The sequence below is a fragment of the Lithobates pipiens genome, unplaced genomic scaffold (assembly GCF_037356315.1).
Source record: "Lithobates pipiens isolate NorthernLeopardFrog02 unplaced genomic scaffold, aLitPip1_a1.2 Scaffold_23, whole genome shotgun sequence".
NCBI lineage: Eukaryota > Metazoa > Chordata > Amphibia > Anura > Ranidae > Lithobates > Lithobates pipiens.
Genome location: NW_027507785.1, coordinates 35,046,072 through 35,072,001, shown reverse-complemented (window position 1 = coordinate 35,072,001; position 25,930 = coordinate 35,046,072). Strand labels below are relative to the sequence as shown.

At 43.7% G+C, this 25,930-nt stretch overlaps 1 protein-coding gene across 4 annotated transcripts in view; it reads right to left on the bottom strand.

Annotated features, from left to right (window-relative positions):
- Positions 1 to 25,930, bottom strand: part of GDPD4 (glycerophosphodiester phosphodiesterase domain containing 4) — a 205,002-nt gene that overhangs the window by 20,449 nt on the left and 158,623 nt on the right. For all 4 annotated transcript variants that reach the window (XM_077451411.1, XM_077451413.1, XM_077451414.1 and 1 more), the window contains exons 12-13: positions 21,169 to 21,326; positions 6,130 to 6,277 (exon numbers count right to left, since the gene is read on the bottom strand). In XM_077451411.1, the coding sequence (XP_077307537.1) occupies positions 6,130 to 6,277; positions 21,169 to 21,326 (306 nt within the window). The remainder of the gene's footprint in view (positions 1 to 6,129; positions 6,278 to 21,168; positions 21,327 to 25,930) is intronic.

Here is a 25,930-nt window from a genome sequence, read left to right as displayed (position 1 = left end):
GTATACTCAGACATGTTTCTATTGGCTGAGAAGGTACTGGAGAGGTGGGGCAGCTATAATCTCAACATTTTTAGCCCAAAAGGATGTCAGTAAGGGACATTTCAGAGACAGATGTAAAAAAAAAAAACACAGATTTTTACATACTGTCCCTGGTTTTACTGAGGCTGGCAACCCTGATGGGGCCCCCTAGTGGGCCGGGGCCCTCGGGCACTGCCCGAGTGGCCAAATGGTCAGTCCGCCCCTGGGAAGGGGCCATCCCCAAACTGTACCCACAAAGTTGGGAGCATGAAATTGTCCACAATGTCTTGGTATGCTGATGCCTTAAAGTGGTTGTAAGCCTTTTCACACCACTTTTACCTACAGGTAAGCCTATAATAAGGCTTACCTGTAGGCACCGCAAATATCTTCTACACTTGGACCGTTTAGGACAGGGATCTGCAATTAGCGGACCTCCAGCTGTTTCAAAACTCCCACCATGCCTCAGCCTCTGGGTGTCATGCTTGTGGCTGTCAGAGTCTTACTATGCCTCATGGGACTTGTAGTTCTGAAACAGCTGGAGGTCCGCTAATTGCCTCTCCCTGGTTTAGGAGATAGTCACTGTATCAGCATGTGCAGACGTCTTCGGCGTATGCGCACTGATGAAACAGCTCGCTGGTGCCGTTTCTTTAGCTGCTGTGCCGTTACCGGCAGCTCCCGCGCTCAGTAGTGACGTCATTGCGGGCTCCGGCCAAGCACAGCACCAGAGCCCGCTATACCTGGAAATAACTCCGGGAGACATGTCACCGGCCCCAGCGGTGTGTCGGGACCACTGCCGGGGCTTTGATCTAAGTTAAGTATTTCAGAATGAGTTAGTATGTTATGCATACTAGCTCATTATGCCTTTGTCTTGCAGGTTTTTTTTCATGGGTTTACAATCACTTTAAGAGGAACTTCACTGGAACTAAGGGGCCAAGCCCAACCCCCCACCATAATCCCCCCTCCATCAAATGATTTGGACCAGCGCACAAAGCAAGCACAGTATATATATATCGTATTTATCGGCGTATAACACGCACTTTTTTCCCCTTAAAAGCCGGGGAAAATTGTGGGTGCGTGTTATACTCCGATCCCCCGAAAATTCTGAGCCTCTGGGCGGCTTTTAGCCGCCTTCGGCTCTTCAAGGCGACTTTCGGCCGCCTTCGCCCATTATCGGCGGCTTTCAGCCATCTTCGGCTCTTCTCTGCAGCTTTCGGCCGCCTTCGGCTCTTCTCGGCAGCTTTCGGCCGCCTTCGGCTCTTCTCGGCAGCTTTCGGCCGCCTTCGGCTCTTCTCGGCAGCTTTCGGCCACCTTCGGCTCTTCTCGGCAGCTTTCGGCCGCCTTCGGCCGTTCTCGGCAGCTTTCGGCCGCCTTCGGCTCTTCTCGGCAGCTTTCGGCCGCCTTCGGCTCTTCTCGGCAGCTTTCGGCCACCTTCGGCTCTTCTCGGCAGCTTTCGGCCGCCTTCGGCCGTTCTCGGCAGCTTTCGGCCGCCTTCGGCTCTTCTCGGCAGCTTTCGGCCACCTTTGGCTCTTCTCGGCAGCTTTCGGCCGCCTTCGGCCGTTCTCGGCAGCTTTCGGCCGCCTTCGGCTCTTCTCGGCGGCTTTCGGCCGCCTTCGGCCGTTCTCGGCAGCTTTCGGCCACCTTTGGCTCTTCTCGGCAGCTTTCGGCCGCCTTCGGCCGTTCTCGGCAGCTTTCGGCCACCTTTGGCTCTTCTCGGCAGCTTTCGGCCGCCTTCGGCCGTTCTCGGCAGCTTTCGGCCGCCTTCGGCTCTTCTCGGCGGCCGAAAGCTGCCGAGAATGGCCAAAGGTGGTTGAAAGCTGGCGAGAAGAGCCGAAGGCGCCGGAGGCCCGCCGAGAACTACCGCATGCCGCCGAGATACACATCCCGCTCTGTATCTCGGCGGCGGCATTTTTAAAAAATTTGAAACAAATAGCAAATTAAATAGACAAGGCTGCATAAGGCTGCAATGGTGGACAAGGCTGCAGATGACACTGATGGGCATATAAATGTAAGTTTTTTTTTTTTCCCCTTAAACTTCCCTCCTAAAAGTTTTTTTCCTTAAAATTCCCTCTTAAACTTGGGGTGCGTGTTATACGCCGGCGCGTGTTATACGCTGATAAATACGGTATACACAGATCATCCATAACATTATGACCACTGACAGGTAAAGGGAATATTTCGTTACAACGGCATCTGAAAATTGGTAGGATATATTAGGCAGCAAGTGAACATGTTGTTCATGAAGTTGCTGTGGTGAAAGCAGAAAAAATGGCCATCACAGTTTGTTGTGTATGGGGCTAGGAAGCCCATGGCGACCCACGTCCACAGCCAAAAGCTTCTACACTGGTCACATGAACATCAGAACTGGAATACGGAGCAATGGAAGAAGGTGACCTGGTCTGATGAATCACATTTGTTTTTTAACATGTTCATGGCCGGGTGTGTGTGCTTCATTTACCTGGGGAAGAAGTGACACCAGGATGCCAAATAAGAAGGCAAGTTGGCAGAGGCAGTGTGATGCTTTGGGTAATGTTCTGCTGGGAAACCTTGGGTCCTGCCATTCATATGGATGTTGCTTTGGTGTCCATGCCTCAATGAGCTATGGTTGTTTTAGCAAAAGGGGACCATACTCAATATTAGGTGGGTGGTCATAATGTTATGGCTAATCGGTGTATATATATATATATATATATATATGTATATATATATATATATATATATATATATATATATATATATACAGTTTCTCACAAAAGTGAGTACACCCCTCACATTTTTGTAAATTCTTTCATGTGACAACACTGAAGAAATGACACTTTGCTACAATGTAAAGTAGTGAGTGTACAGCTTGTATAACAGTGTAACTTTGCTGTCCCCTCAAAATAACTCAACACACAGCTATTAATGTCTAAACCGCTGGCAGCAAAAGTGAGTGCACCCCTAAGTGGAAATGTCCAAATTGGGCCCAAAGTGTCAATATTTTGTGTGCCCACCATTATTCTCCAGCACTGCCTTAACCCTCTTGGGCATGGAGTTCACCAGAGCTTCACAGGTTGCCACTGAAGTCCTCTTCCACACCTCCATGATGACATCACAGAGCTGGTGGATGTTAGAGACCTTGCGCTCCTCCACCTTCCGTTTGAGGATGTCCCACAGATGCTCAATAGGGTTTAGGTCTGGAGACATGTTTGGCCAGCCCATCACCTTTACCCTCAGCTTCTTTAGCAAGGCAGTGGTTGTCTTGGAGGTGTGTTTGGGGTCGTTATCGTGTTAGAATACTGCCCTGCGTCCCAGTCTCGGAAGGGAGGGGATCATGCTCTGCTTCAGTATGTCACACTACATGTTGACATTCATGGCTCCCTCAATGAACTGTAGCTCCCCAGTGCTGGCAGCACTCATGCAGCCCCAGACCATGACACTCCCACCACCATGCTTGACTGTAGGCAAAATACACTTGTCTTTGTACTCCTCACCTGGTTGCCGCCACACACGCTTGACACCATCTGAACCAAATAAGTTTATCTTGGTTTCATCAGACCACAGCACATGGTTCCAGTAATTTTCCTTAGTCTGCTTGTCTTCAGCAAACTGTTTGTGGGCTTTTGTGCATCATCTTTAGAAGAGGCTTCCTTCTGGGATGACAGCCATGCAGACCAATTTGATGCAGTGTGTGGCGTATGGTCTGAGCACTGACAAGCTGACCCCCCATCCCTTCAACCTTTGCAGCAATGCTGGCAGCACTCATATGTCTATTTCTCAAAGACAACTTCTGGATATGTGCACTCAACTTCTTTGGTCGACCATGATGAGACCTGTTCTGAGTGGAACCTGTCCTGTTAAACCGCTGTATGGTCTTGGCCACCATGCTGCAGCTCAGTTCCAGGGTCTTGGCAATCTTCTTATGGCATAGGCCAACTTTATGTAGAGCAACAAATATTTTTTTCAGATCCTCAGAGTATTTTGCCATGAGGTGCCATCTTGAACTTCCAGTTAACAGCATGAGAGAGTGAGAGCGATAACACCAAATTTAACATACCTGCTCCCCATTCACACCTGAGACCTTGTAACACTAATGAGTCACATAACACCGGGGAGGGAAAATTGCTAATTGGGCCCAATTTGGACATTTTCACTAAGGAGTGTACTCACTTTTGTTGCCAGCGGTTTAGACATTAATGGCTGTGTGTTGAGTTATTTTGAGGGGACAGCAAATTTACACTATTATACAACCTGTACACTCACTACTTTACATTGTAGCAAAGTGTCATTTCTTCAGTGTTGTCACATGAAAAGATATAATAAAATATTTACAAAAATGTGAGGGGTGTACTCACTTTTGTGAGATACTGTATATATATTCAGTTGTTCTCAAAAGTTTACATACCCTGGCAGAATTTATGATTTCTTGGCCATTTTTCTGAAAATATGAATGATAACACAAAAACATTTATTTCACTCATGGTTAGTATTTGGCTGAAACCATTTCTTATCATCTAACTGTGTTTACTCTTTTTAAATCATAATGGCAACAGAAACTACCCAAATGACCCTGATCAAAAGTTTACATTTTGGCCTGATAATTTGCACACAAGTTGACACAAAGGGGTTTGAATGGCTATTAAGATCTGTTTACTTGTAATTAGTGTGTGTGTATAAAAGGTCAATGAGCTTCTGGACTCCTGACAGACCCTTGCCTCTTTCACCCAGTGCTGCACTGATGTTTCTGGATTCTGAGTCATGGGGAAAGCAAAAGAATTGGCAAAGGATCTGCTGGAAAAGGTAGTTGAACTGTATAAAACAGGAAAGGGATATAAAAAGATATCCAAGGAATTGAGAATGCCAATCACCAGTGTTAAGACTCTAATCAAGAAGTGGAAAATGAGGGGCTCTGTTGAAACCAAACCACGGTCAGGTAGACCAACTAAAATTTCAGCCACAACTCCCAGGAAAATTGTTCGGGATGCAAAGAAAACCCCACAAATTACTTCAGGTCAAATACAGGACTCTCTGAAAACATGTGGTGTGGCTGTTTTAAGATGCACAATAAGGAGGCACGCATGGTCCAGTCGCCAGAAGAAAGCCACTACTACGCAAATGCCACAAAGTATCCCGCTTACAATACGCCAAACAGCACAGAGACAAGCCTCAAACCTTCTGGCACAAAGTCATTTGGAGTGATGAGACAAAAATTTAGCTTTTTGGCCACAACCATGAATGCCACATTTGGAGAGGTGTCAACAAGGCCTATGATGAAAGGTACGGAGGTGGATCGCTGATGTTTTTGGGATGTGTGTACTACAAAGGCACAGGAAATTTGGTCAAAATTTTTGACAAGATGAATGCAGTATGTTATCAAAAAAATACTGGAGGAACATTTGCATTCATCAGCCAGGAAGCTGCGCATGGGACATACTTGGACATTCCAACATGACAATGATCCAAAACACAAGGCCAAGCCGACCTCTCATTGGCTACAACAGAATAAAGTGAAGGTTCTGGAGTGGCCATCTCAGTCTCCTGACCTCAATATCATTGAGCCACTCTGGGGAGATCTCAAACGTGCCGTTCATGCAAGACAGCCCAAGAATTTACAGGAACTGGAGGCTTTTTGCCAAGAGGAATGGGCAGCTTTCCCATCTGAGAAGATAAAGAGCCTCATCCACAAATACCACAAAAGACTTCAAGCTGTCATTGATGTTAAAGGGGGCAATACACGGTATTAAGAACTGGGGTATGTAAACCTTTTGATCAGGGTCATTTAGGTAGTTTCTGATTTCATTATGATTTAAAAAGAGTAAACACAGTTGATTGATAATAAATGGCTTCAGCCAAACACTAACCATGAGTGAAAGAAAAGTTTTTGTGTTATCATTCATATTCTCTGAAAAATGGCCAAGAAATCTTAACTTCTGCCAGGGTATGTAAACTTATGAGCACAACTGTATATTAAAACAATAGAGACAACAAGCTGGAGCGGACATAAAATACTCCTGTACATTTAAAGCAACTTAATTGTCTAAACAGGGCATGGCAAAAAGTTTACTTTAAATCCCAACTAGCCATTGATTTAGAAAGTTTGGAGACTCCAGGTTCAGAGATGTACTATATTATTACCAGCAGAAACATGGGCTTTTCCATCCTCTTGAGCGTCTTCACGGTGTTTGTTGTAACTGAATAGGCACCGGCACACCAGGCCAGGGAGTACAGCCAAGGCTCGCTCACCACATAAAAGTTGGTGGTTATATTGGCAGCAGCATACATTCTGAGAAGGGGGAACACAAGCAGACAAGTCAACCATCTGACATGAACAGAGAGAATTTGTGATCAATAATTAAATTTAAAAATTATCGCCAGTAAACCCAAAAATGTACTATTACTTAGTTATATTGATATCACAGTCTACAGTCTACTAAAGCCTAAAGCCCCATACACACTATCAGATTTTCTGCTGAGTTTTTCCTTCAGATTTACCAAAACCATATAGTGCAAGGGCCTTGCCTGATTGCATGCACATTAAAACTCCTAAGGTTTGACCTCATATTATTTGGTTTTGGTTAATCTGAAGAAAAAAATCAGCAGAAAATCTGATAGTGTGTATGGGGCTTAACACTTCCCGTTGCCCTATTTAATCTTAGGCAACACAGGGTGCCTGTGACTCTCTCCACGTCCATCTGTGAAAGTCTGGGGTGCCAAAGTGGACAATTGTCATAAGACAGATATACACCACTGATCAAAGGCAGGTCCTGGGAATTCAGAGATAATTGCTCCAGGTAACCAGCTATGAGTCAGCACTAGCCTTAGTGCGAAGCGCGTCAGATGGTTAGCATCTTTCGCTGTGATGTCATTTGCTGTGTCCTAAATATTATTTGAATAAAGTATCGCTTTAGCATTGGAGTGCAGCCGTCCAGAGTTCTGTCATTATCCACATTATGGACAATTGTCATGGCCAGGTTATGAATGATTCTGTATGAATAAGTTGCATTCTTTTACACAGCCAGTGGGTGGAGCTGTAAGCTCATTTTCACAGGTTTTCCAACTCACTCATATTGAAAAAAAAAAATCTGTGGTGAGCAGACCTTAGTGAAATGAATTTGTTAGAGCAGTGACCTCTCCTCCCTGCTTTTATGCAGGTCCTCAAAAATTAATCTATGTATTTGCTTCAGCATGGTCAGGACTAAAAAAAAATCCTTTTTCTATAGTCATTTTTTTTTTCTTAGGTTATGAATTATTGTGTATGAATTATTTGCATTATTTTACCCAGCCAGTAGGTGGAGCTGTAAGCTCCTTTTCACAGGTTTTACCAACTGTCCGGGCTGGGCTCAGCCCTTCCTTCTCTGAGCTGGCCGCTCAGCTGTCGGCTAATTGCCAGCTCCTATCTCTCTACAGTTACTCAGCTGTTGCTGATATCCTGCTCGTCAGTCCTGCCTACTTAAGCCGTCCAGTCCAGAGGATCTCTGCCTTCGCCTTGGTCACATCACAAGAAACTATCTCCTGCGTTCCTGTTTAAAGACTGGCTTTGCTGACATCCCTTCTGGCTCCAGATCCTGCTTGCTGTTCCACTACTTTGATCCCTGACTTCTAGCTTGGCTTTGATTACATTTGTTCTATTTACTTTTATTATTAAACAAGTGTGATTTAACTGTACTTCTTTCTCGGTCTGATTTTATGGTTTCTGACACCAACTCTCTCTTATTGAAAAAAAATGAGTTGTGTGCAGACCTCAGTAGCTCAAAATGAATTTGTTAGAGCAGTGACGCCTCCCCCCTGCTTCCATACAGGCCCCTCCCATGTTCTCTTTAAAAAAAAACAACAAAAAAACTCATAGTGCTCTGGGAATCTAGTGCCATACATTAACCCTTGTACTGCCACCATCATAACAGCAGCTCATCACCAGCTCATCCCTCCTTGTTTTTTTTTTTTGTTTTATTTCTTTTAATGATTTACCAAGCTGGCAGGTGGTAACATAAAAATCAGGGATGCTCTGTCCCTGTACTGCTTGGACTGGAGGCAGAGAAGGCATCAGAGCAATAATGGACCACTGAGGTCTCCATAAATAGAGCATGTCGTACATAAAACTATCATATAGAGAGTTTTTTTTAGTCCCCTTACAATAAGTTAGATTTATAAAAGCATTAAAAATAAAAATAAATAAATAATATTAAAATATAATAATAATATAAATAAGATAATGCAAATAATATAAAAGCTACATAAACATGGTATAAATACCCCCGTACACACAATTGAAATGCTCATAGACATATAAACAGGGGACAGCACTAAAAACCTGACAGGGGTTCTAATCCCCTCTCCACTCCATCCAACTAGGAAAAAAAAGTTTTGCCTATAGGCATACTTTAACTATTTTGCTGCCAGGTCCGTACGTCATATGAATCCGACAGCGGGGGGTTGTCTCTGTGTAAATCTGACAAGCAGACTCCTGCCACTGAGAAGAGAGGAAGGAGCAGAGTGGTCACACATCCGCTACTCCCCTTCTTGTTGCTGACCCCAAACACAACTTGTTTGATGTCACTTCAGGGGGCCGCCCCCTCGGTGTCCCCGGCCAGTATACCCGTAAAACAATCAGTGGAGCACAGGGGAGACATGCAGGGTCTTTTATACCCTGGATGTCTCATTAAAGAGAACCTGTCACCAAAAAAATCATCACACTGGGGACTTTTTCCCCCCATATGGAATGAAAAAAAAAAAGTTACGTAAAATTTTTTTTTTCTAAAATGGTAAAAAATAAAAGTTACTTCCAAGCACCTAAAATACCCCCCCCCCCCTTCAACATTTTTGAGACACCCCCTCCTCCATGTATATGCATGTGCAAATGTAAACGCATGCGTCTGGGGCACCTACGTATGAAAACGCTGAATGCGATACACATGTTACATATCCATGCGCATACTGGAGTGAGAGCAATAATTCTAGCACCAGACCTCCTCCATAGCGCTGAACGGATGATTGGTATCAGTGGGAGGAATAGTGCCCCATCATTGGTGTCAGTGGGATAAATAGCTCTCTATCATTGGTGTCAGTGGGAGGAATATTGCCCCATCATTGGCGTCAGTGGGAGCAAGAGTGCCCCATAACTGGTGTCAGTGGGAGCAAGAGTGCCCCATAATTGGTGTCAGTGGGAGCAAGAGTGCCCCATAATTGGTGTCATCGCACTGATATGCGGCGTAGAAATCGTGTGATTTCAAGCAAAATCGCACAATTTCAAAGCCGCGTTCAGTGTGATCGAAGGGTTAGGGCAGTATGTGTTCTTTATAGGAGGTAATAAATACCCAGAAGTGTTATGCCACGTACACACGATCGGAAATTCGGCCAGCAAAAGACCAATGAGAGCTTTTGGTCGGAAAATGCGAATGTGTGTATGCTCCATCGGACTTTTGCTGGCCGAATTTCGGCAAGCAAAAGATTTGAGAGCATGTGCTTAATTTTGCGGTCGGAAAAAAGTTCCTATCTGAAAATGCGATTGTGTGTATGCAATTCCGATGCACAAAAACTCACGCATGCTCAGATTCAACTACGAGATGGAAGCTATTGCCTACTAGGTATTGAACTTCCTTTTTCTAGTCCTGTCGTACGTGTTGTACGTCACCGCGTTCTTGGCGGTCGGAATTTGGTGTGACCGTGTGTAGAGAAGACAGCTTGAGCGAAATCCCGTCGGAAAAACCATCAGAGCTTTATCTGACAAAAATTCCGATCGTGTGTACGCAGCATTACACTAAGCACTTGTACACATGGTCGGAATTTCCAACGGAAAATGTCCGATCGGACCGCGTTGTCAGATAATCCGACCGCGTGTGGGCTCCATCTGACTTTTTCCGTCGGAATGTCCGACCAACAAAGTTGGAAAGCTGGATATAAAATTATCTGTATTCAAAAAATATTAATAAAGACGCCATAAATCTATCCCCTATTTTGTAGATGCTATAACTTTTGTGCAAATCAATCAATAAACGCTTATTGCAATTTTTTTTTTTTTTTTACCAAAAATATGTAGAAGAATACATATGGGCCTAAACTGAGGAAAAAAAATTATTTTTTATATATATTTTTTGGGGATATTTATTATAGCAAAAAGTAAAAAAGATAATGCATTTTTTTCAAAATTGTCGCTCTTTTTTTGTTTATAGCGCAAAAAGTAAAAACTGCGGAGGTGATCAAATACCACCAAAAGAAAGCTCTATTTGTGGGAAAAAAAGGACGCCAATTTTGTTTGGGAGCCACGTCGCACGACCGTGTAATTGTCAGTTAAAGCGACGCAGTGCCGAATCGCGAAAAGTGCTCTGCTCAGGAAGGGGGTACATTTTTCCGGGGCTGAAGTGGTTAAAGCGATTAAATCTCTCTAATACTTTAACATTGGATACATGTGTCTTTTTTATTTTTTTATTTCCAGGGATGACATGAAAGGAGGTATTATTTCTAAGCAGTAGTGGATGTCCCATTGAGATCCTCTTCCAGCCGTCAGGGTCACAGCCCACACACATCTCAATGGACCGTGTAGCTGACTGATCGCCCACATGCACCTGGCTCTGGAGATGTCCTATTATGTGTCCTATTCTCCGGCGCTGTCACCGCTCTCAGGATCCGCTCCAGCAGATGCTGCCGCAATAAATTATACATTATCTGGCGGCAAGCAAATCCCTAAATCTGGAAGGAACTGATCATTACACGCTGCGGGAAGTTAGCGCAGCTTTTGTTACCTAGGTGCCGGGAATGACTCGTGCTGATGGATTAAAGAAAATCTGTCAAGAAATAAAGAAATAACAAGCTCATAGGCTTTCGTCTTCACCGCCGCTAATCTTCTTAGTGAATCGGTGGCCTGGAACATGTGTGAGTGAGAACCCGACCTGCATACTGTTCTAGGTCTATAATGTATTTACTGACAGGTGTAAACCGAAGGCATACCTCCCCAGCTTCTGAGATCACAACCAAGAACACCTTTTAGCAGTAGCGTACCAACGGGGGAGGGGGCCTGCTTCCGGGTGCCAGGCATTGGAGGGGTGTCAGGCTGGTGCTGCATCAGATTAGCGAACCCGTCAGATTTCGGAACAGAAGTGATGTTCCGTTACACCCATCTTTTTTTTTTAATTTAATTAATCTTTATTGAATATATATGCATTTAGAATATACATACAAATAACATGCTTTTACAGTTGTAGAAAAGTTTTTTTGCATATCAGCAGGGAATAACAACTTATCCTTTAAAACGAAGAAAGATACATTACATAATATCACAGACATTACCATGACTAACGCACTAATTATCCCTAGTGGGCTACAGAACTAACCCCTACCCCCCCCCCCCCCCCCCCCAACCCTGTGCTTCGAGCGCCTGCTGTGAGGTCCAATCAAGTCTACTCAACAAGCCAAACCAGTGGCGAAACGGCAAGGAGGCTCAGATACAATAGTAAGAATCTTCCGATAATCTCCCGAGCCCCATCAGGCCCGGCCTAGGCACAATACAGCCTAGGTCTCATCCTACGGTATCTCATCTAGAGGGTAGCCGATATCACGCAGCCATGGGATCCAAAGCGACTTGAATTTTTTAAGATTATTTTGTCTAATGTACATTGCCCGTTCACACCAGATCGTGGAGTTTATAGCATTTGTCCATGCGCTCAATACTGGAGGAGTTTTTGCTTGCCAGTTCAGCGCAATCAAGCGTCTAGCCTGGTACAAACACCTAAATATAGATATTTTTGTCGCAGCAGAAATTCTACTCGTATCCATAATCCCTAGTAGGCAAAGCCTAGCTTCGGGTTCCAAAATGGTATTAAAAATCCTATTGATACTACGTACAATATCTATCCAGTAGCGGTATAATTTTGGGCACTTCCAAACCATATGGATTAAGTCTCCCGGTGCTCCACATCTAGGGCACTCGCCATTAAGCTTTCTATTTATCCTCCTCATTTTTTTAGGGGTGTAGTATGCTCTATATAGAAAAAGCTTATGGGACATGCGCTGCGATGGGGAGATGGACACCAGATTCCCCTGTGCTAAGATCTCGTCCCATTGTACCTGCTCAATTGGACCCAGGTCATCCTCCCATCTTTTCCTACATTTATCCAATGCCTCTCCATTCAGAACTTTGTCCTTAAGTCTTGTATATAGGTAGGAGATCTGGCCCTTTAATTGTCCTTGCTCGAGAAGTCTCTGTATTAGGGGATTCTTCTTCCTCTCAATTACAAGTGTGCCATACTGGGAATGTATCCCATGTCTCACTTGTAAGTATATATAGAATGTTTTATTAGAGATACCAAATTCCTGGCGAAGGTCTTCAAAAGATTTTATAGTGTTCCCCTGATAGAGATGCACCAATCTTCCAATCCCTCTCTTCTCCCACTCAAGAGAGCGATCTATACTATTTAGTTCCGCTAGTTCTCTATTGTTCCATAGGGGGGTATACTCTGTTACCCCCCCATGGTCCAAGAGTCGTTTAGCTAGCTGCCATAATTTCCTTGCTAGAGCGTTAGTGGGACACTTATGGGCAAATGAATTAGCCACCAGGACTTCAACTAAAATTCTATGGTATGCATTATTAATCATCAGTTTATGATTCGGATAGCTACCCTCCTCCAGTCCAGCCCCAGCTAAATGCTGGAGCTGGGCTGATAGGAAGTATGTTTTTAAGTGTGGGATCGCCACTCCTCCCTTCTCCACGGGGAGTTGCAGCGTCCGCAGCCGAATCCGAGGCTGTCTCTTTTTCCATATTAGTTCTCTAATTAATCCCTCAAGTCTGTCAAACCATTTCTGGTTAATCCAGACTGGTGAATTATGGAGGATGTACAAAATCTGGGGCAGCCAGATCATTTTTACAAGGTTACAGCGTCCCGCCACAGACAAGGGGAGGCGACACCAGCTATTGACCTTCTGCTTCAACTTTGCCAGCAGTGGTACCAAATTCTCCTCTACATATCGATCTACATCTCTGGAAATCCAAACCCCCAAGTATTTCAGCTTAGGTACCACTTCTAAACCCTCAACTCTAGGCAATATTAACTCTTCAGACTCTATTAGTGGCATAAGGGCTGATTTACTCCAATTAATGACCAATCCTGACTGCTGCCCAAATTCCTCCATTAGCCGTACCACGTTACTCAAAGTTGACCGCACCTCATCCACAAAAAATAGAACATCGTTACACCCATCTTGGTACACTCCGCACTCAGCCGCAGCAAGCCTACAGTCTGAAGTCGCCAAGCGGACATAGCTACATAGTAGGCGAGGTTGAAAAAAGACACAAGTCTAACCTATGTGTGTGATTATATGTCAGTATTACATTGTATATCCCTGTATGTTGTGGTCGTTCAGGTGCTTATCTAATTTTTTTATTGAAATTATCAATGCTCCCCACTGAGACCACTGCCTGTGGAAGAGAATTCCACATCCTTGCCACTCTTACAGTAAAGAACCCTCTACATAATTTAAGCTTTATCCCCTTTTAATTTAGTTTTAGTGAATGGCCGTGTGTCTTATTAAATTTCCTTTCGTGGAAAAATAGGATTTTTGTACTCACCGTTAAAAAAAACCTTTTCTCTGAAGTTCATTGGCGGACACAGCTTCAGTAATCTTGACCGTAGGGTGCTGTGTCCGTCAATGAAGAGAAAGTTTTATCCCTATTGTGGGGTCACCAGTACGGTATTTATAAATTGAAATCATATCCCCTCTCAAGCGTCTCTTCTCCTGAGAGAATAAGTTCAGTGCTCACAACCTTTCCTCATAACTAATATCCTCCAGACCCTTTATTAGCTTTGTTGCCCTTCTTTGTACTCGCTCCATTTCCAGTACATCCTTCCTGAGCACTGGTGCCCATAACCGGACAGCATACTCCAGGTGCGGCCGGACCAGAGTCTTGTAGAGCGGGAGAATTATCGTTTTATCTCTTGAGTTGATCCCCTTTTTATTACATGCCAATATTCTGTTTGCTTTGCTTGCAGCAGCTTGGCATTGCTGAGCCGATCATCTACTAGGACCCCCAGGTCCTTTTCCAACCTAGATTCCCCCTGAGGTTCTACCCCCAGTGTATAGACTGTATTGATATCTTTGCCACCCAAATGCATTATTTTACATTTTTCTACATTAAACCTCATTTGCCATGTAGTTGCCCACCCCATTCATTTGTTCAGATCTTTTTGCAAGGTTTCCACATCCTGCGGAGAAGGTATTGCCCTGCTTAGCTTAGTATCATCTGCAAATACAGAGACTGAACTGTTTACCCCATCCTCCAGGTCGTTTATGAACAAATTAAATAGGATTGGTCCCAGCACAGAACCCTGTGGGACCCCACTACCTACCCCTGACCATTCCGAATACTCCCCATTTATCACCACCCTCTGAAATCTTTTGGTGGTATTTAATCACAGCTGGGATTTTTTTTTTTTGCTACACAAACAAAACAAAAAAAGGAAAATTGTGAAAAAAAAAAATCAAGTTTAATAGTTTGTTATAAAATTTTGCAAACAGGTAATTTTTCTCCTTCATTGATATGGGCTGATGAGGGGTGGGCACTGATAGGCTGCACTGATGGGCACTGATAGGCACAGTTAAGGTGGCACTGATAGGCACAGATAAGATGGCACTGATGGGGACAGATTAGGCGGTACTGATGACCACTGATAAGATGGCACTGATGGGCCCTGATGGGTGGCACGGATTGGTGGCACTGATGGGTGGCAGGAATGGGTAGCACTGATGGGCACTGATATGTACCACTGATAGATGGCACTGATGGGCACTGATAGGTGGCACTGGTGGGCACTGGTAGGTGACACTGATGTGCAGCACTGTTGTTCTGGCACTGATAGGTGGCACTCTGGGCACTGATAGGTGGTGCTGGTGGGTACTGGTAGGCAGCACTGTTGCCTATTGCTAGTTGGCACTGGCAGGGGGCACAGGTGGGCACTGGAGATCTTGCGGCAGCTCGCGGTGATCGAGACTGATGTCCCTCTCACGGCCGCCAGTGATCGGCTTTCTTTTTCTCCTCACGCTGTCAGCGCGAGGAGAAAAAATAGCCGATTACCAGCTCTGTTAACATCACATGATCAGCTGTCATTGGTTGACATCTGATCACGTGGTAATGGGTCGGGATCGACCTCTTACTCCGATCTGGGATCCAGACTCGCTGATCACAGAGCACACCACGCACGCCCTGAGGGGGGGAGGGGGGGGCGCGCAAACACCTGTCCAAATCTCCTGGCTTCATGTGAAAAAGTAATTGCCGCTTAAACCCAATAACTGGTTGTGCCACCCTTGGCGGCAACAACTGCAATCAAGCGCTTGCGATAATTGCCAAGGAGTCTTTCACATTGCTGTGGAGCAATTTTGGCCCACTCTTTTTAATTCAGCCACATTGGAAGGTTTTCCAGCATGAACGGCCTGTGTAATGTCATGATACAGCATCTCAATTGGATTTAAGTCCGGGCTTTGACTAGGCCACCCCAAAACATGAATTTTGCTTTGTTTGAACCATTTGGAGGTGGACTTGCTGTTGTGTTTTGGATCATTGTCGGGCTGCATAACCAAAGTGCACTTGAGCTTGAGGTCACAAACTGATGACCGAACATTCTCCTTTAGGATTTTCTGCCTATTTCATTTTTGCCCAGTCTCTTTCTTATTGTTGAACCATGAACACTGATCTTACATGAGGCAAGTGATGCCTACAGTTCTTTATATGTTGTTCTGGGTTCTTTTATGACCTCCTGGATGAATCGTCATCATGCTCTTGGAGTAATTTTTGTGTCCCGCTCCTGGGAAGGTAAACCACTGTTCCAAGTTATCTCCATTTGTGGATAATGGCTCTCCCCCTGGTTCACTGGAGTTCCAAAGCCTTAAAAATGGCTTTGAAACCCTTCCTAGACCGATACATGCACATTACTTTGTTTCTAATCTGTTCTTTTAATTTTTTTAGATTGTGGCCAGATGTGTGGCTTTTTTGTGATCTGTTTCATAGTTTCATAGTTTCATAGTTAGTGTGCTTCACTTTGTCAGACAGCTTCTATTTATGTGATTTCTTGATTCAACAGGTCTGGCAGTAATGGCCTGGGTGTGGCAAGTGAAATTTAACTCAGATTTCCAAAAAATTGTGGTTAATCATAGTTCATTCATGATTCAGCATGGGGGGGGGGACAATTACTTTTTCACATAAGGCCAGGCAGGTTTGAACAGCTTTTTTCCCTTAATAAATTAAATAATAATTTAAAAATTGCATCTTGGATTTACTCGTTTTATCTTTGTGTAATATTAAAATTTGTTTGATGATCTGAATCATTTAAGTGTGAGAAATATGCAAAGAAATTAAAAATCAAGAAGGGGGCAAAACATTTTTCACACAACTGTATATAGTCCCTTATCCCCTCCAAGAGCTTACATACTATTGATGTTAGGCTAACTGGTCTGTAATTCCCAGGGATGTAACTTGGTCCTTTTTTATAAATATTGGTGCTACCCTGGCTTTTCTCCAATCAGCTGGTACCATTTCAGTCAGTAGACTCTTAGTAAAAATTAGGAACAATGGTCTGGCAATTACTTGACTGAGTTCCTGAAGGACCCTTGGGTGCAAGCCATCTGGTCCTGGTGACTTATTAATGTTACGTTTTTCAAGTCTAATTCTGTCCCCTGTTAGCCATGAGGGTGCTTCCTGTGACATGTCATGAGGATAAACACTGCAGTTTTGGTTACTGAAGCCCCCCCGAGGAGAAGAATAAATTCAATACCTTCTCCATCTCTCCATTCCCTTCATCATTCTTTATGGGACCAATATGATCTGACCTCGCTTTCCTTACTATTTATGTACTTAATGAATTTCTTGGGATTTTTTTTTACTCTCCTCCGCTATGTGTCTTTTGTGTTCTATCTTAGCTGCCCTGATTGAACCCTTACATTTCTTGTTGCATTCTTTGTAAGGTTGGAATGCTGATAATCATCCCTCAGCCTTGTTTTTTGATGGCCTTCTCCTTTGCTTTTATATGCATTTTTACGTTGGCGTTAAGCCACCCAGGACTTTTATTAGCTCTTTTCAATTTATTTCCCATTGGGATGCACTGGCTAATGCCTTATTTAATATGCTCTTAAAGTATACCCATTTTTCCTCCGTGTTCTTTGTTGCTAAGATTTTATCCCAATTATTATCGCCTAGCAAGGATCGTAGTTTAAGGAAGTTGGCTCTTTTGAAATTCAGTGTCTTTGTATTCCCCTTATGTTTCCTATTTATGTGATTTATACTAAAACAAATTGACCTGTGATCAGTGGCGTATCCAGGGTATGGCATATATGGCAAGTGCCATGGGTGCCTTGTGAAGGGGGTGCTCGTGAGTGGCTGGGCAGCAAGGCACTTACCACATACATGCTAGTAACAGTCACAATTTTGTCGGGACATTCCCAGGTAGTTTCCTGAAAAATTGTTTTGGGCAGGGACGAACTGGGCCGAGGTGTCTGATTCCCCTCCGCTGTCAGCTGTCGGCGCCGCCCACACAGTATACTGGGGGGGATGTAGCAGCCAGCTACTAGTTAAGTAGATAACAGGAGCATCCTAACCAATGAATGCCCGGGTACAGAAGGCTCCACCCTCAGAGGTGTCTGCTGACTGCCATCACATGACAAGAGAGATGGCCGCCGCCAGCTGCAGGCTGCCGATGTTGGTTCTCTCACTCCTGAGGGCACAGAGCTCAGAGGTGTCTGGCATCCACTCTCTGGAGCCTCAGCACCATGCCCATGAGGAGGAGGGACGCCGTGGCCTGGGATGCACTGAAGGACACCATCAAGCAGAACGGGTGAGTGATACAGGCTGACCAGGGGAGGGAGGAAGATCATAAATAAGGTGAGAACAGGAGAAAGTGGGAGCTCATTACAGAGCTGATCCCAGGAGGAGCTCCCGTTGTTTATGTGACACCTAATGAGAATGGAATGCTCATGGATAAGGTGATACCAGGAGATGGGTATCTCTCACTGCACACAGGACGGGTGAGCACACTGATGATTAGACTTCTGGAAGATGCTGCAAGAGTGTGACACAGTATTCCTGATGATTTGCAGCTGTTTCTAGAGAGCTCTGTGCCAGAGTCCTGTGTGCTCTGCATGATTTGTTTGTTTTTATATTGCCTTTCAGGATTTAGGCTGGTCAATTTTGGATCTTCACAGACTTTTTAAAATAGACTGTTATTAAGCCAGAAACTGCAGTCTTTGAGCTCCTGTATCATGTCCGTAGTCTGACCATCTCTTGTATCAGGTGTGCAGTCTCTGACCATCTTTGTATCAGGTTTGCAGTCTCTGACCATCTTCTGTATCATGTCCGCAGTCTGACCATCTCTTGTATCACGTCTGCAGTCTCTGACCATCTCTTGTATCAGGTGTGTAGTCTCTGACCATCTCTTGTATCACTTCTGAAGTCTCTGACCATCTCTTGTATCAGGTGTGCAGTCTCTGACCATCTCTTGTATCACATCTGCAGTCTCTGACCATCTCTTGCATCAGGTGTGCAGTCTCTGACCATCTCCTATATCACGTCTGCAGTATCTGTCCATCTCTTGTATCACGTCTGCAGTCTCTGACCATCTCTTGTATCAGCTGTGCAGTCTCTGACCATCTCTTGTATCACTTCTGCAGTCTCTGACCATCTCTTGTATCAGGTGTGCAATCTCTGACCACCTCTTGTATCACATCTGCAGTCTCTGACCATCTATTGTATCAGATGTGCAGTCTCTGACCATCTATTGTATAAGGTGTGCAGTCTCTGTCCATCTCTTGTATCACGTCTGCAGTCTCTGACCATCTCTTGTATCACTTCTGCAGTCTCTGACCATCTCTTGTATCAGGTGTGCAGTCTCTGACCATCTCTTGTATCACGTCTGCAGTCTCTGACCATCTCTTATATCAGGTGTGCAGTCTCTGCCCATCTCTTGTATCGCGTCTGCAGTCTCTGACCATAGACCAGATTGCATCGGTGAATTGGTATCAGTTTCGGGTTTTGGTGCATTAGGCAAATGCCTAATATTGGCACCAATACTGCTACCGGTATCAGTATCGGTGTAACCCTAGTTTTAACCCTTTTCAATCTATCTCTATCAATCTATCTATCTCTCTATCCAAAACTAAACAAACAAAAGTAGATACACTTTAAGGGTCTGTTTCAATGGGATTTTGGCTGCTTTTGAGGCTTCTGGGATCCTTTTGAATTCATAGGTAGGTGAATCTGAGCTGCTTTTACTATAGACTTGTATTGGGAGAGAAACAGTTCTGAAAAAGCCAGTTGGCTGTAATAAAAAGTAAAGTAACGTAACCTATAGCCATCACACAGCAGCCATCCATTCCAACAATCTCATAAAAACTAAAATCTGATTGGTTCACATGAGTTACTGCATTCTATAGCATTGCTGCCCTCTAAACAAATAAATGAAAAAAATTGTAAAAAAACTTAATAAATATTATAAAATATAATATTATCATAAATAATAAAATAAAAACGTATATAAGTGAAATAAAGATAATAAATGATATAATATAATAACATCATAAATAGTAAAGTAATGATATAAGGTAAATAAATATATTAAATGTAAAATAATATATACAGTAATACCTCGGATTGAGAGTAATGCAGTTAAGGAGCATTTCGCAATACAAGCTATTATTTTTTAGAAAATCCTGACTTGGTTTGCAAGTATTGTCTCGCGAAACGAGCAGGATTTAAGCCTCTGCAGTGTGCAGTACCGCATTTGGTCAGAGATGCGGGAGCGCCAGTGACACTCGGAGCAACTCTGATGCACTCAGTGGGAGGAATGGCGCCCCATCATTGATGTCAGTGGGAGGAATATTGCCCCTTAATTGGTTTCAGTAGGAAGAATGGTGCCCCGATCCACCTCTGGGCACATGCGGTACTGCATACAATAGAAGTCACTGTGGAATGAATTATCTGAGTTCTCATTGACTTCTATGGGGAAACTCACTTTGATATACGAGTGCTTTGGATTACAAGCATTCTTCTGGAACGAATTATGCTTGTAATACAAGGTACCACTGTAATATCATATCTCAAAAAATATTATATTAAATAATATAAATGAAATAAGTATAATAAATAATATATTATAATAATAATAACAAAAATATATAATAAAGCAATATAAATATAATAAATATCATTAAATGCAATATAATATAATATTAGATTGTAAGCTCCATAAGCAGGGCCCTCCTCCTATTCCTTCTAAATTAAACTGTATTGTAATTGTACTGTCCCCCTTTATATTGTAAAGCGCTGCATAAACTGTTGGCACTATAAAAATCCTGTATAATAATAATATCATATCAAGCAATAGATTATTTATGAAGTTATTATAACAAAGCAATATAAATACAATAAATATCATGAAATGTAATATCATATCATATGATATCTAATATAATATAATATATCATATCATAAACAATAGTATACTAAATAATATAAATGAAATAAGTATAATTTATGATTATTATTATTATTATTATACAGGATTTATATAGCGCCAACAGTTTATGCAACGCTTTACAATATAAAAAGAGACAATACAGTTACAATAAAATATAAGAGGATTAATATATAGGATTAATATAATAATAAAGCAATATAAGTATAATAAATATCATAAAATGCAATATAATATAATATTCGATTGTAAGCTCCATAAACAGGGCCCTCCTCCTATTCCTTCTGCATTAAACTGTATTGTAATCGTACTGTCCCCCTTTTATATTGTAAAGTGCTGCATAAACTGTTGGCACTATAAAAATCCTGTATTATAATAACATCATATCAAACAATAGATTATAATAATTTCATAAATAATAAAGCAATGTAAATACAATAAATATCAATGAAATGTAATATAATATCAAATCTAATATAATATATCATATCATAAACAATATTATATTAAGTAATATAATTAAAAAAATGTATAATATATTAAATTATATCATATAATAATGCAATATAAATGAAATAAATATAATACAATTTTATATAATATACTATTATAAACTAATATATATATATATTTTTTTTATTATTATTTTTTTTTCTAAACTATATATATTATAAACTATTACATATAATAAATACTATACATGAACTAAAATATCCCATAAATTAATTCCTACCTGATATCAGGCTGGGACATTTCGCTGTAAGGCAGGTTGAGTTTAACTATGTGATTGCTGACCAGCTCTTCCACGGATGCTTTAGAACCTTGCACCTGCTGAAACCCCGGAGCGATCGACTGTACAAAGGGCCGCATGTCGCTCGCCAGCCACAAGACCTGTAAGAGACGGACAAGAAATGGGATGGCCGAGGCCAGGCTCAGGTGATTTTTGATCTCTGCTAACTAGGCAAAAAATATAATGACAGATTTGTGACTGTTCAGCTCAGAAACTTTTTATTATTTATCCCTCAATTCAATAGCTGAAGTTTAATTTGCTTAATATTTTACTTCGCTGCTTCCCCCCCCATGCGCATTGACATGTTAGTGAAATCTAAATCCAGTGAAAGAAAGGGGCGCACCACTAAGGCTGCTTTCACACTGCAGCGGGAGCGGCGTCGGCGGTAAAGTGCCGCTATTTTTAGCGGCGCTTTACCGTCGTTTTAGCGGCGGTGTGCGGGCGCTAGCGGGGTGGTTTTAACCCCCGCTAGTGGCCGAAAAGGGGTTAAACCCGCCCGCAAAGTGCCGCTGCAGCGGCGCTTTGCCGGCGGTATTGCCGCAGTGTCCTATTGATTTCAATGGGTAGGAGCGGTTTAGGAGCGGTGAATACACCGCTCCTTCACCGCTGCAAAGATGCGGCTAGCAGGACTTTTTTCACCGTCCTGCCAGCGCATCGCTCCAGTGTGAAAGCCCTCCGGCTTTCACACTGGAGTTAAAGGGGCCGGTTTTTTTCAGGCGTTACACAGGCGCTATTTTTAGCGCTGTAACGCCTGAATACCGCCCCAGTGTGAAAGCAGCCTTAGGCAAGGGAGGAAAGAGCTACAGTGGTGTGAAAAAGTGTTTGCCCCCTTCCTCATTTCCTGTTCCTTTGCATGTTTGTCACACTTAAGTGTTTCGGAACATCAAACCAATTTAAACAATAGTCAAGGACAACACAAGTAAACACAAAATGCAATTTGTAAATGAAGGTGTTTATTATTAAAGGTGAAAAAAAATCCAAACCATCATGGCCCTGTGTGAAAAAGTGATTGCCCCTTAAACCTAATAACTGGTTGGGCCACCCTTAGCAGCAACAACTGCAACCAAGCGTTTGCGATAACGTGCAATGAGGCTTTTACAGCGTCCTGGATGAATTTTGGCCCACTCATCTTTGCAGAATTGTCCTAATTCGGTTACATTAGAGGGTTTTCGAGCATGAACGGCCTTTTTAAGGTCATACCACAACATCTCAATAGGATTCAGGTCAGGACTTTGGCTAGGCCACTCCAAAGTCTTCATTTTGTTTTTCTTCAGCCATTCGGTGGTGGACTTGCTGGTGTGTTTAGGATCATTGTCCTGCTGCAGAACCCAAGTTCGTTTCAGCTTGAGTACACGAACAGATGGTCGGACATTCTCCTTCAGGATCTCTTGGTAGACAGCAGAATTCATAGTTCCTTTTATCACAGCAAGTCTTCCAGGTCCTGAAGCAGCAAAACAGCCCCAGACCATCACACTACCACCACCATATTTTACTGTTGGTATAATGTTCTTTTTATGAAATGCAGTGTTCCTTCTACGCCAGATATACTTGGACACACACCTTCCAAAGAGTTCCACTTTTGTCTCATCGGTCCACAGAATGTTGTTCCAAAAGTCTTGGGGATCATCAAGATGTGTTGTGGAGAAATTGAGACGAGCTTTGATGTTCTTTTTGCTCAGCAGTGGTTTTCTCCTTGGAACTCTGCCATGCAGGCCATTTTTGCCTAGTCTTTTCCTGATGGTGGAGGCATGAACGCTGACCTTAAGGCTGCTTTCACACTGGGGCGGTATTCAGGCGTTACAGAGCTAAAAATAGCGCCTGTGTAGCGCCTGAAAAAAATCGACCCCTTTAACTCCAGTGTGAAAGCCGGAGGGCTTTCACACTGGGGCGGTGCGCTGGCAGGACAGTGAAAAAAGTCCTGCTAGCCGCATCTTTGCAGCGGTGAAGGAGCGGTGTATTCCCCGCTCCTAAACCGCTCCTACCCATTGAATTCAATGGGACACCGCGGCAATACCGCCGGCAAAGCGCCGCTGCAGCCGGGCTTTTTTTGGGGGCGGGTTTAACCCTTTTTCGGCCGCTAGCTGGGGTTAAAACCACCCCGCTAGCGCCCGCAGACCGCCGCTAAAACGACGGTAAAGCACCGCTAAAAATAGCGGCACTTTACCGCCGACGCCGCTCCCGCCCCAGTGTGAAAGCAGCCTAACTGAGGCAAGTGAGGCCTGCAATTCCTTGGACGTTGTTGTGGGGTCTTTTGTGACCTCTTGGATGAGTCGTCGCTGCGCTCTTGGGGTAATTTTGGGCGGCCGGCCACTCCTGGGAAGGTTCACCACTGTTCCATGTCTTCGCCATTTGTGGATAATGGCTCTCACTGTGGTTCGCTGGATTCCCAAAGCTTTGGAAATGGCTTTATAACCCTTTCCAGACTGATAGATCTCAATTACTTTCTTTCTCAATTGTTCCTGAATTTCTTTGGGTCTCGGCATGATGTGTAGCTTTTAGGCCGGGTTCACACCGCTGCGATGCGGGAACGCCGCCAATCCGCGGCGTTTTCCCGCATCGCATTACTCCCGCCGGCAGTTCACACTGCCCTATGCGGACGGCTGGGAGTGTCAATGTTATGTTAATGACACCCCCAGATCCGTCCGCATATCGCAGTGCGATCTGCCGACTCGCACAGGAATCGGATCGCATGGTGTGAACCCCCATGCGATCCGATTCTGTTGCGGACCAAAAAAAGGGTCCCGTGCGAGTTTGCTGCGGGAGCGCTGCGAATTCAGCCATACTATCTGTATGGCTGTACTCGCATCGCTACGGAGATCGGATGTGATTTGCGGTGCGAATCACATCCGGATCTCCCCCCCGCAGCAGTGTGAACCCAGCCTTAAGGATCTTCTGGTGGACCTTACTGTGTCAAGCAGCTCCTATTTAAGTGATGCCTTGATTGTGAACAGGTGTGGAAATAATCAGGCCTGGGTGTGGCTAGAGAAATTGAACTCAGGTGTGGACAACCACAGTTATAGTATGTTTTAACAAGGGGGGCAATCACTTTTTCACACAGGGCCATGATGGTTTGGATTTTTTTTCACCTTTAATAATAAACACCTTCATTTACAAATTGCATTTTGTGTTTACTTGTGTTGTCCTTGACTATTGTTTAAATTGGTTTGATGTTCCGAAACACTTAAGTGTGACAAACATGCAAAGGAACAGGAAATGAGGAAGGGGGCAAACACTTTTTCACACCACTGTATATGCTGCTGGATGTCCTCCAGCCAGAAATAAGGCGGGTTCTATCTGACTTGCTGCAGCAGTACAGGAGTGAAGCCTGCTAATTTGTGCAAGACCAATATTAGGGCTGGTGTTCAGCTTGAAAGACTTTTATCCTAGCAGGCGGTTCATAAGAGAGATGCTTATCAAAAGATTAAAAAAATTCCAGAGTTTCTTGTTCTGATGTATCTGTCTCCTCCATGCCTGAAGATGAGGAAAGAAACATAATTTTAATTTTTTTCTGCTGTGCTCTCGGCTGCCACATGTCTACATTGTATGTGCTCTCCATGTTCCCACAGTGCCTGAAACATGATGTCATCTAGATTTCTGTCTTTTATTGCTGTTTTCTGACTCCACTTTCATTTCAGCATCTATAATCCACATATATATCAGGCATCTCTCCCCTTCTGCAGCCCCCTAACAAGCATTTCCGTTCTGGCCTCCTCCAAAGCTTACTGCAGCCTGCTTGGTAAAAATCTAGTGGTGGGCAGCCCATGCCTGAACACTTATACTGACCACACACTACAATCCGATTGTACAATCTTCATTAGCTCTACCAACAACTATAAAGTGCAAGGGTTTACCTGACTGGAAATTAATTAATTTGATTGGGTTGGTGCCCCATCATTGGTATCAGTGGGAGGAATGGTGCCCCATCATTGGAGTCAGTGGGAGGAATGGTGCCCCATCATTGGAGTCAGTGGGAGGAATGGTTCCCCATTATTGGAGTCAGTGGGAGGAATGGTGCCCCATCATTGGTGTCAGTGGAAGGAATATTGCCCCTTAATTGGTTTCAGTAGGAAGGAATATTGCCCCTTAATTGGTTTCAGTAAGAAGAATGGTGCCCCATCATTGGAGTCAGTGGGAGGAATGGTTGCCCAATCTTTGGAGTCAGTGGGAGGAATGGTTCCCCGATCTTTGGAGTCAATGGGAGGAATGGTTCCCCATGATTGGAGTCAGTGGGAGGAATGGTGCCCCATCATTGGTGTCAGTGGGAGGAATGGTGCCCCATCATTGGTGTCAGTGGGAGGAATGGTTGCCCGATCTTTGGTGTCAGTGGGAGGAATGGTGCCCCATCATTAGTGTCAGTGGGAGGAATGGTGCCCCATCATTGGAGTCAGTGGGAGGAATGGTGCCCCGTCATTGGTGTCAGTGGGAGGAATCCCCTAAAGAAGATCCCCTGAAGAAGTCACGTGATTGACTCGTAGGGAGTGGCCGTGACGTCGTACCGGAAGTGAAGTAGGACTGGCGGAAAACGCCAGGATACCATTTTACTTTATGTGCTGTTTTATTGTTTAAGATGTGAGAGTCCGATTTATATTTTTTATTGATAAAAACTTTATATTTTTACTAAATACTACACTATCAGAGCCTTTTCCCTTTCTCCATGTTAATATTTTTTTGAGCTGCATACCCTTGTGGAAACCACCACCTGCAG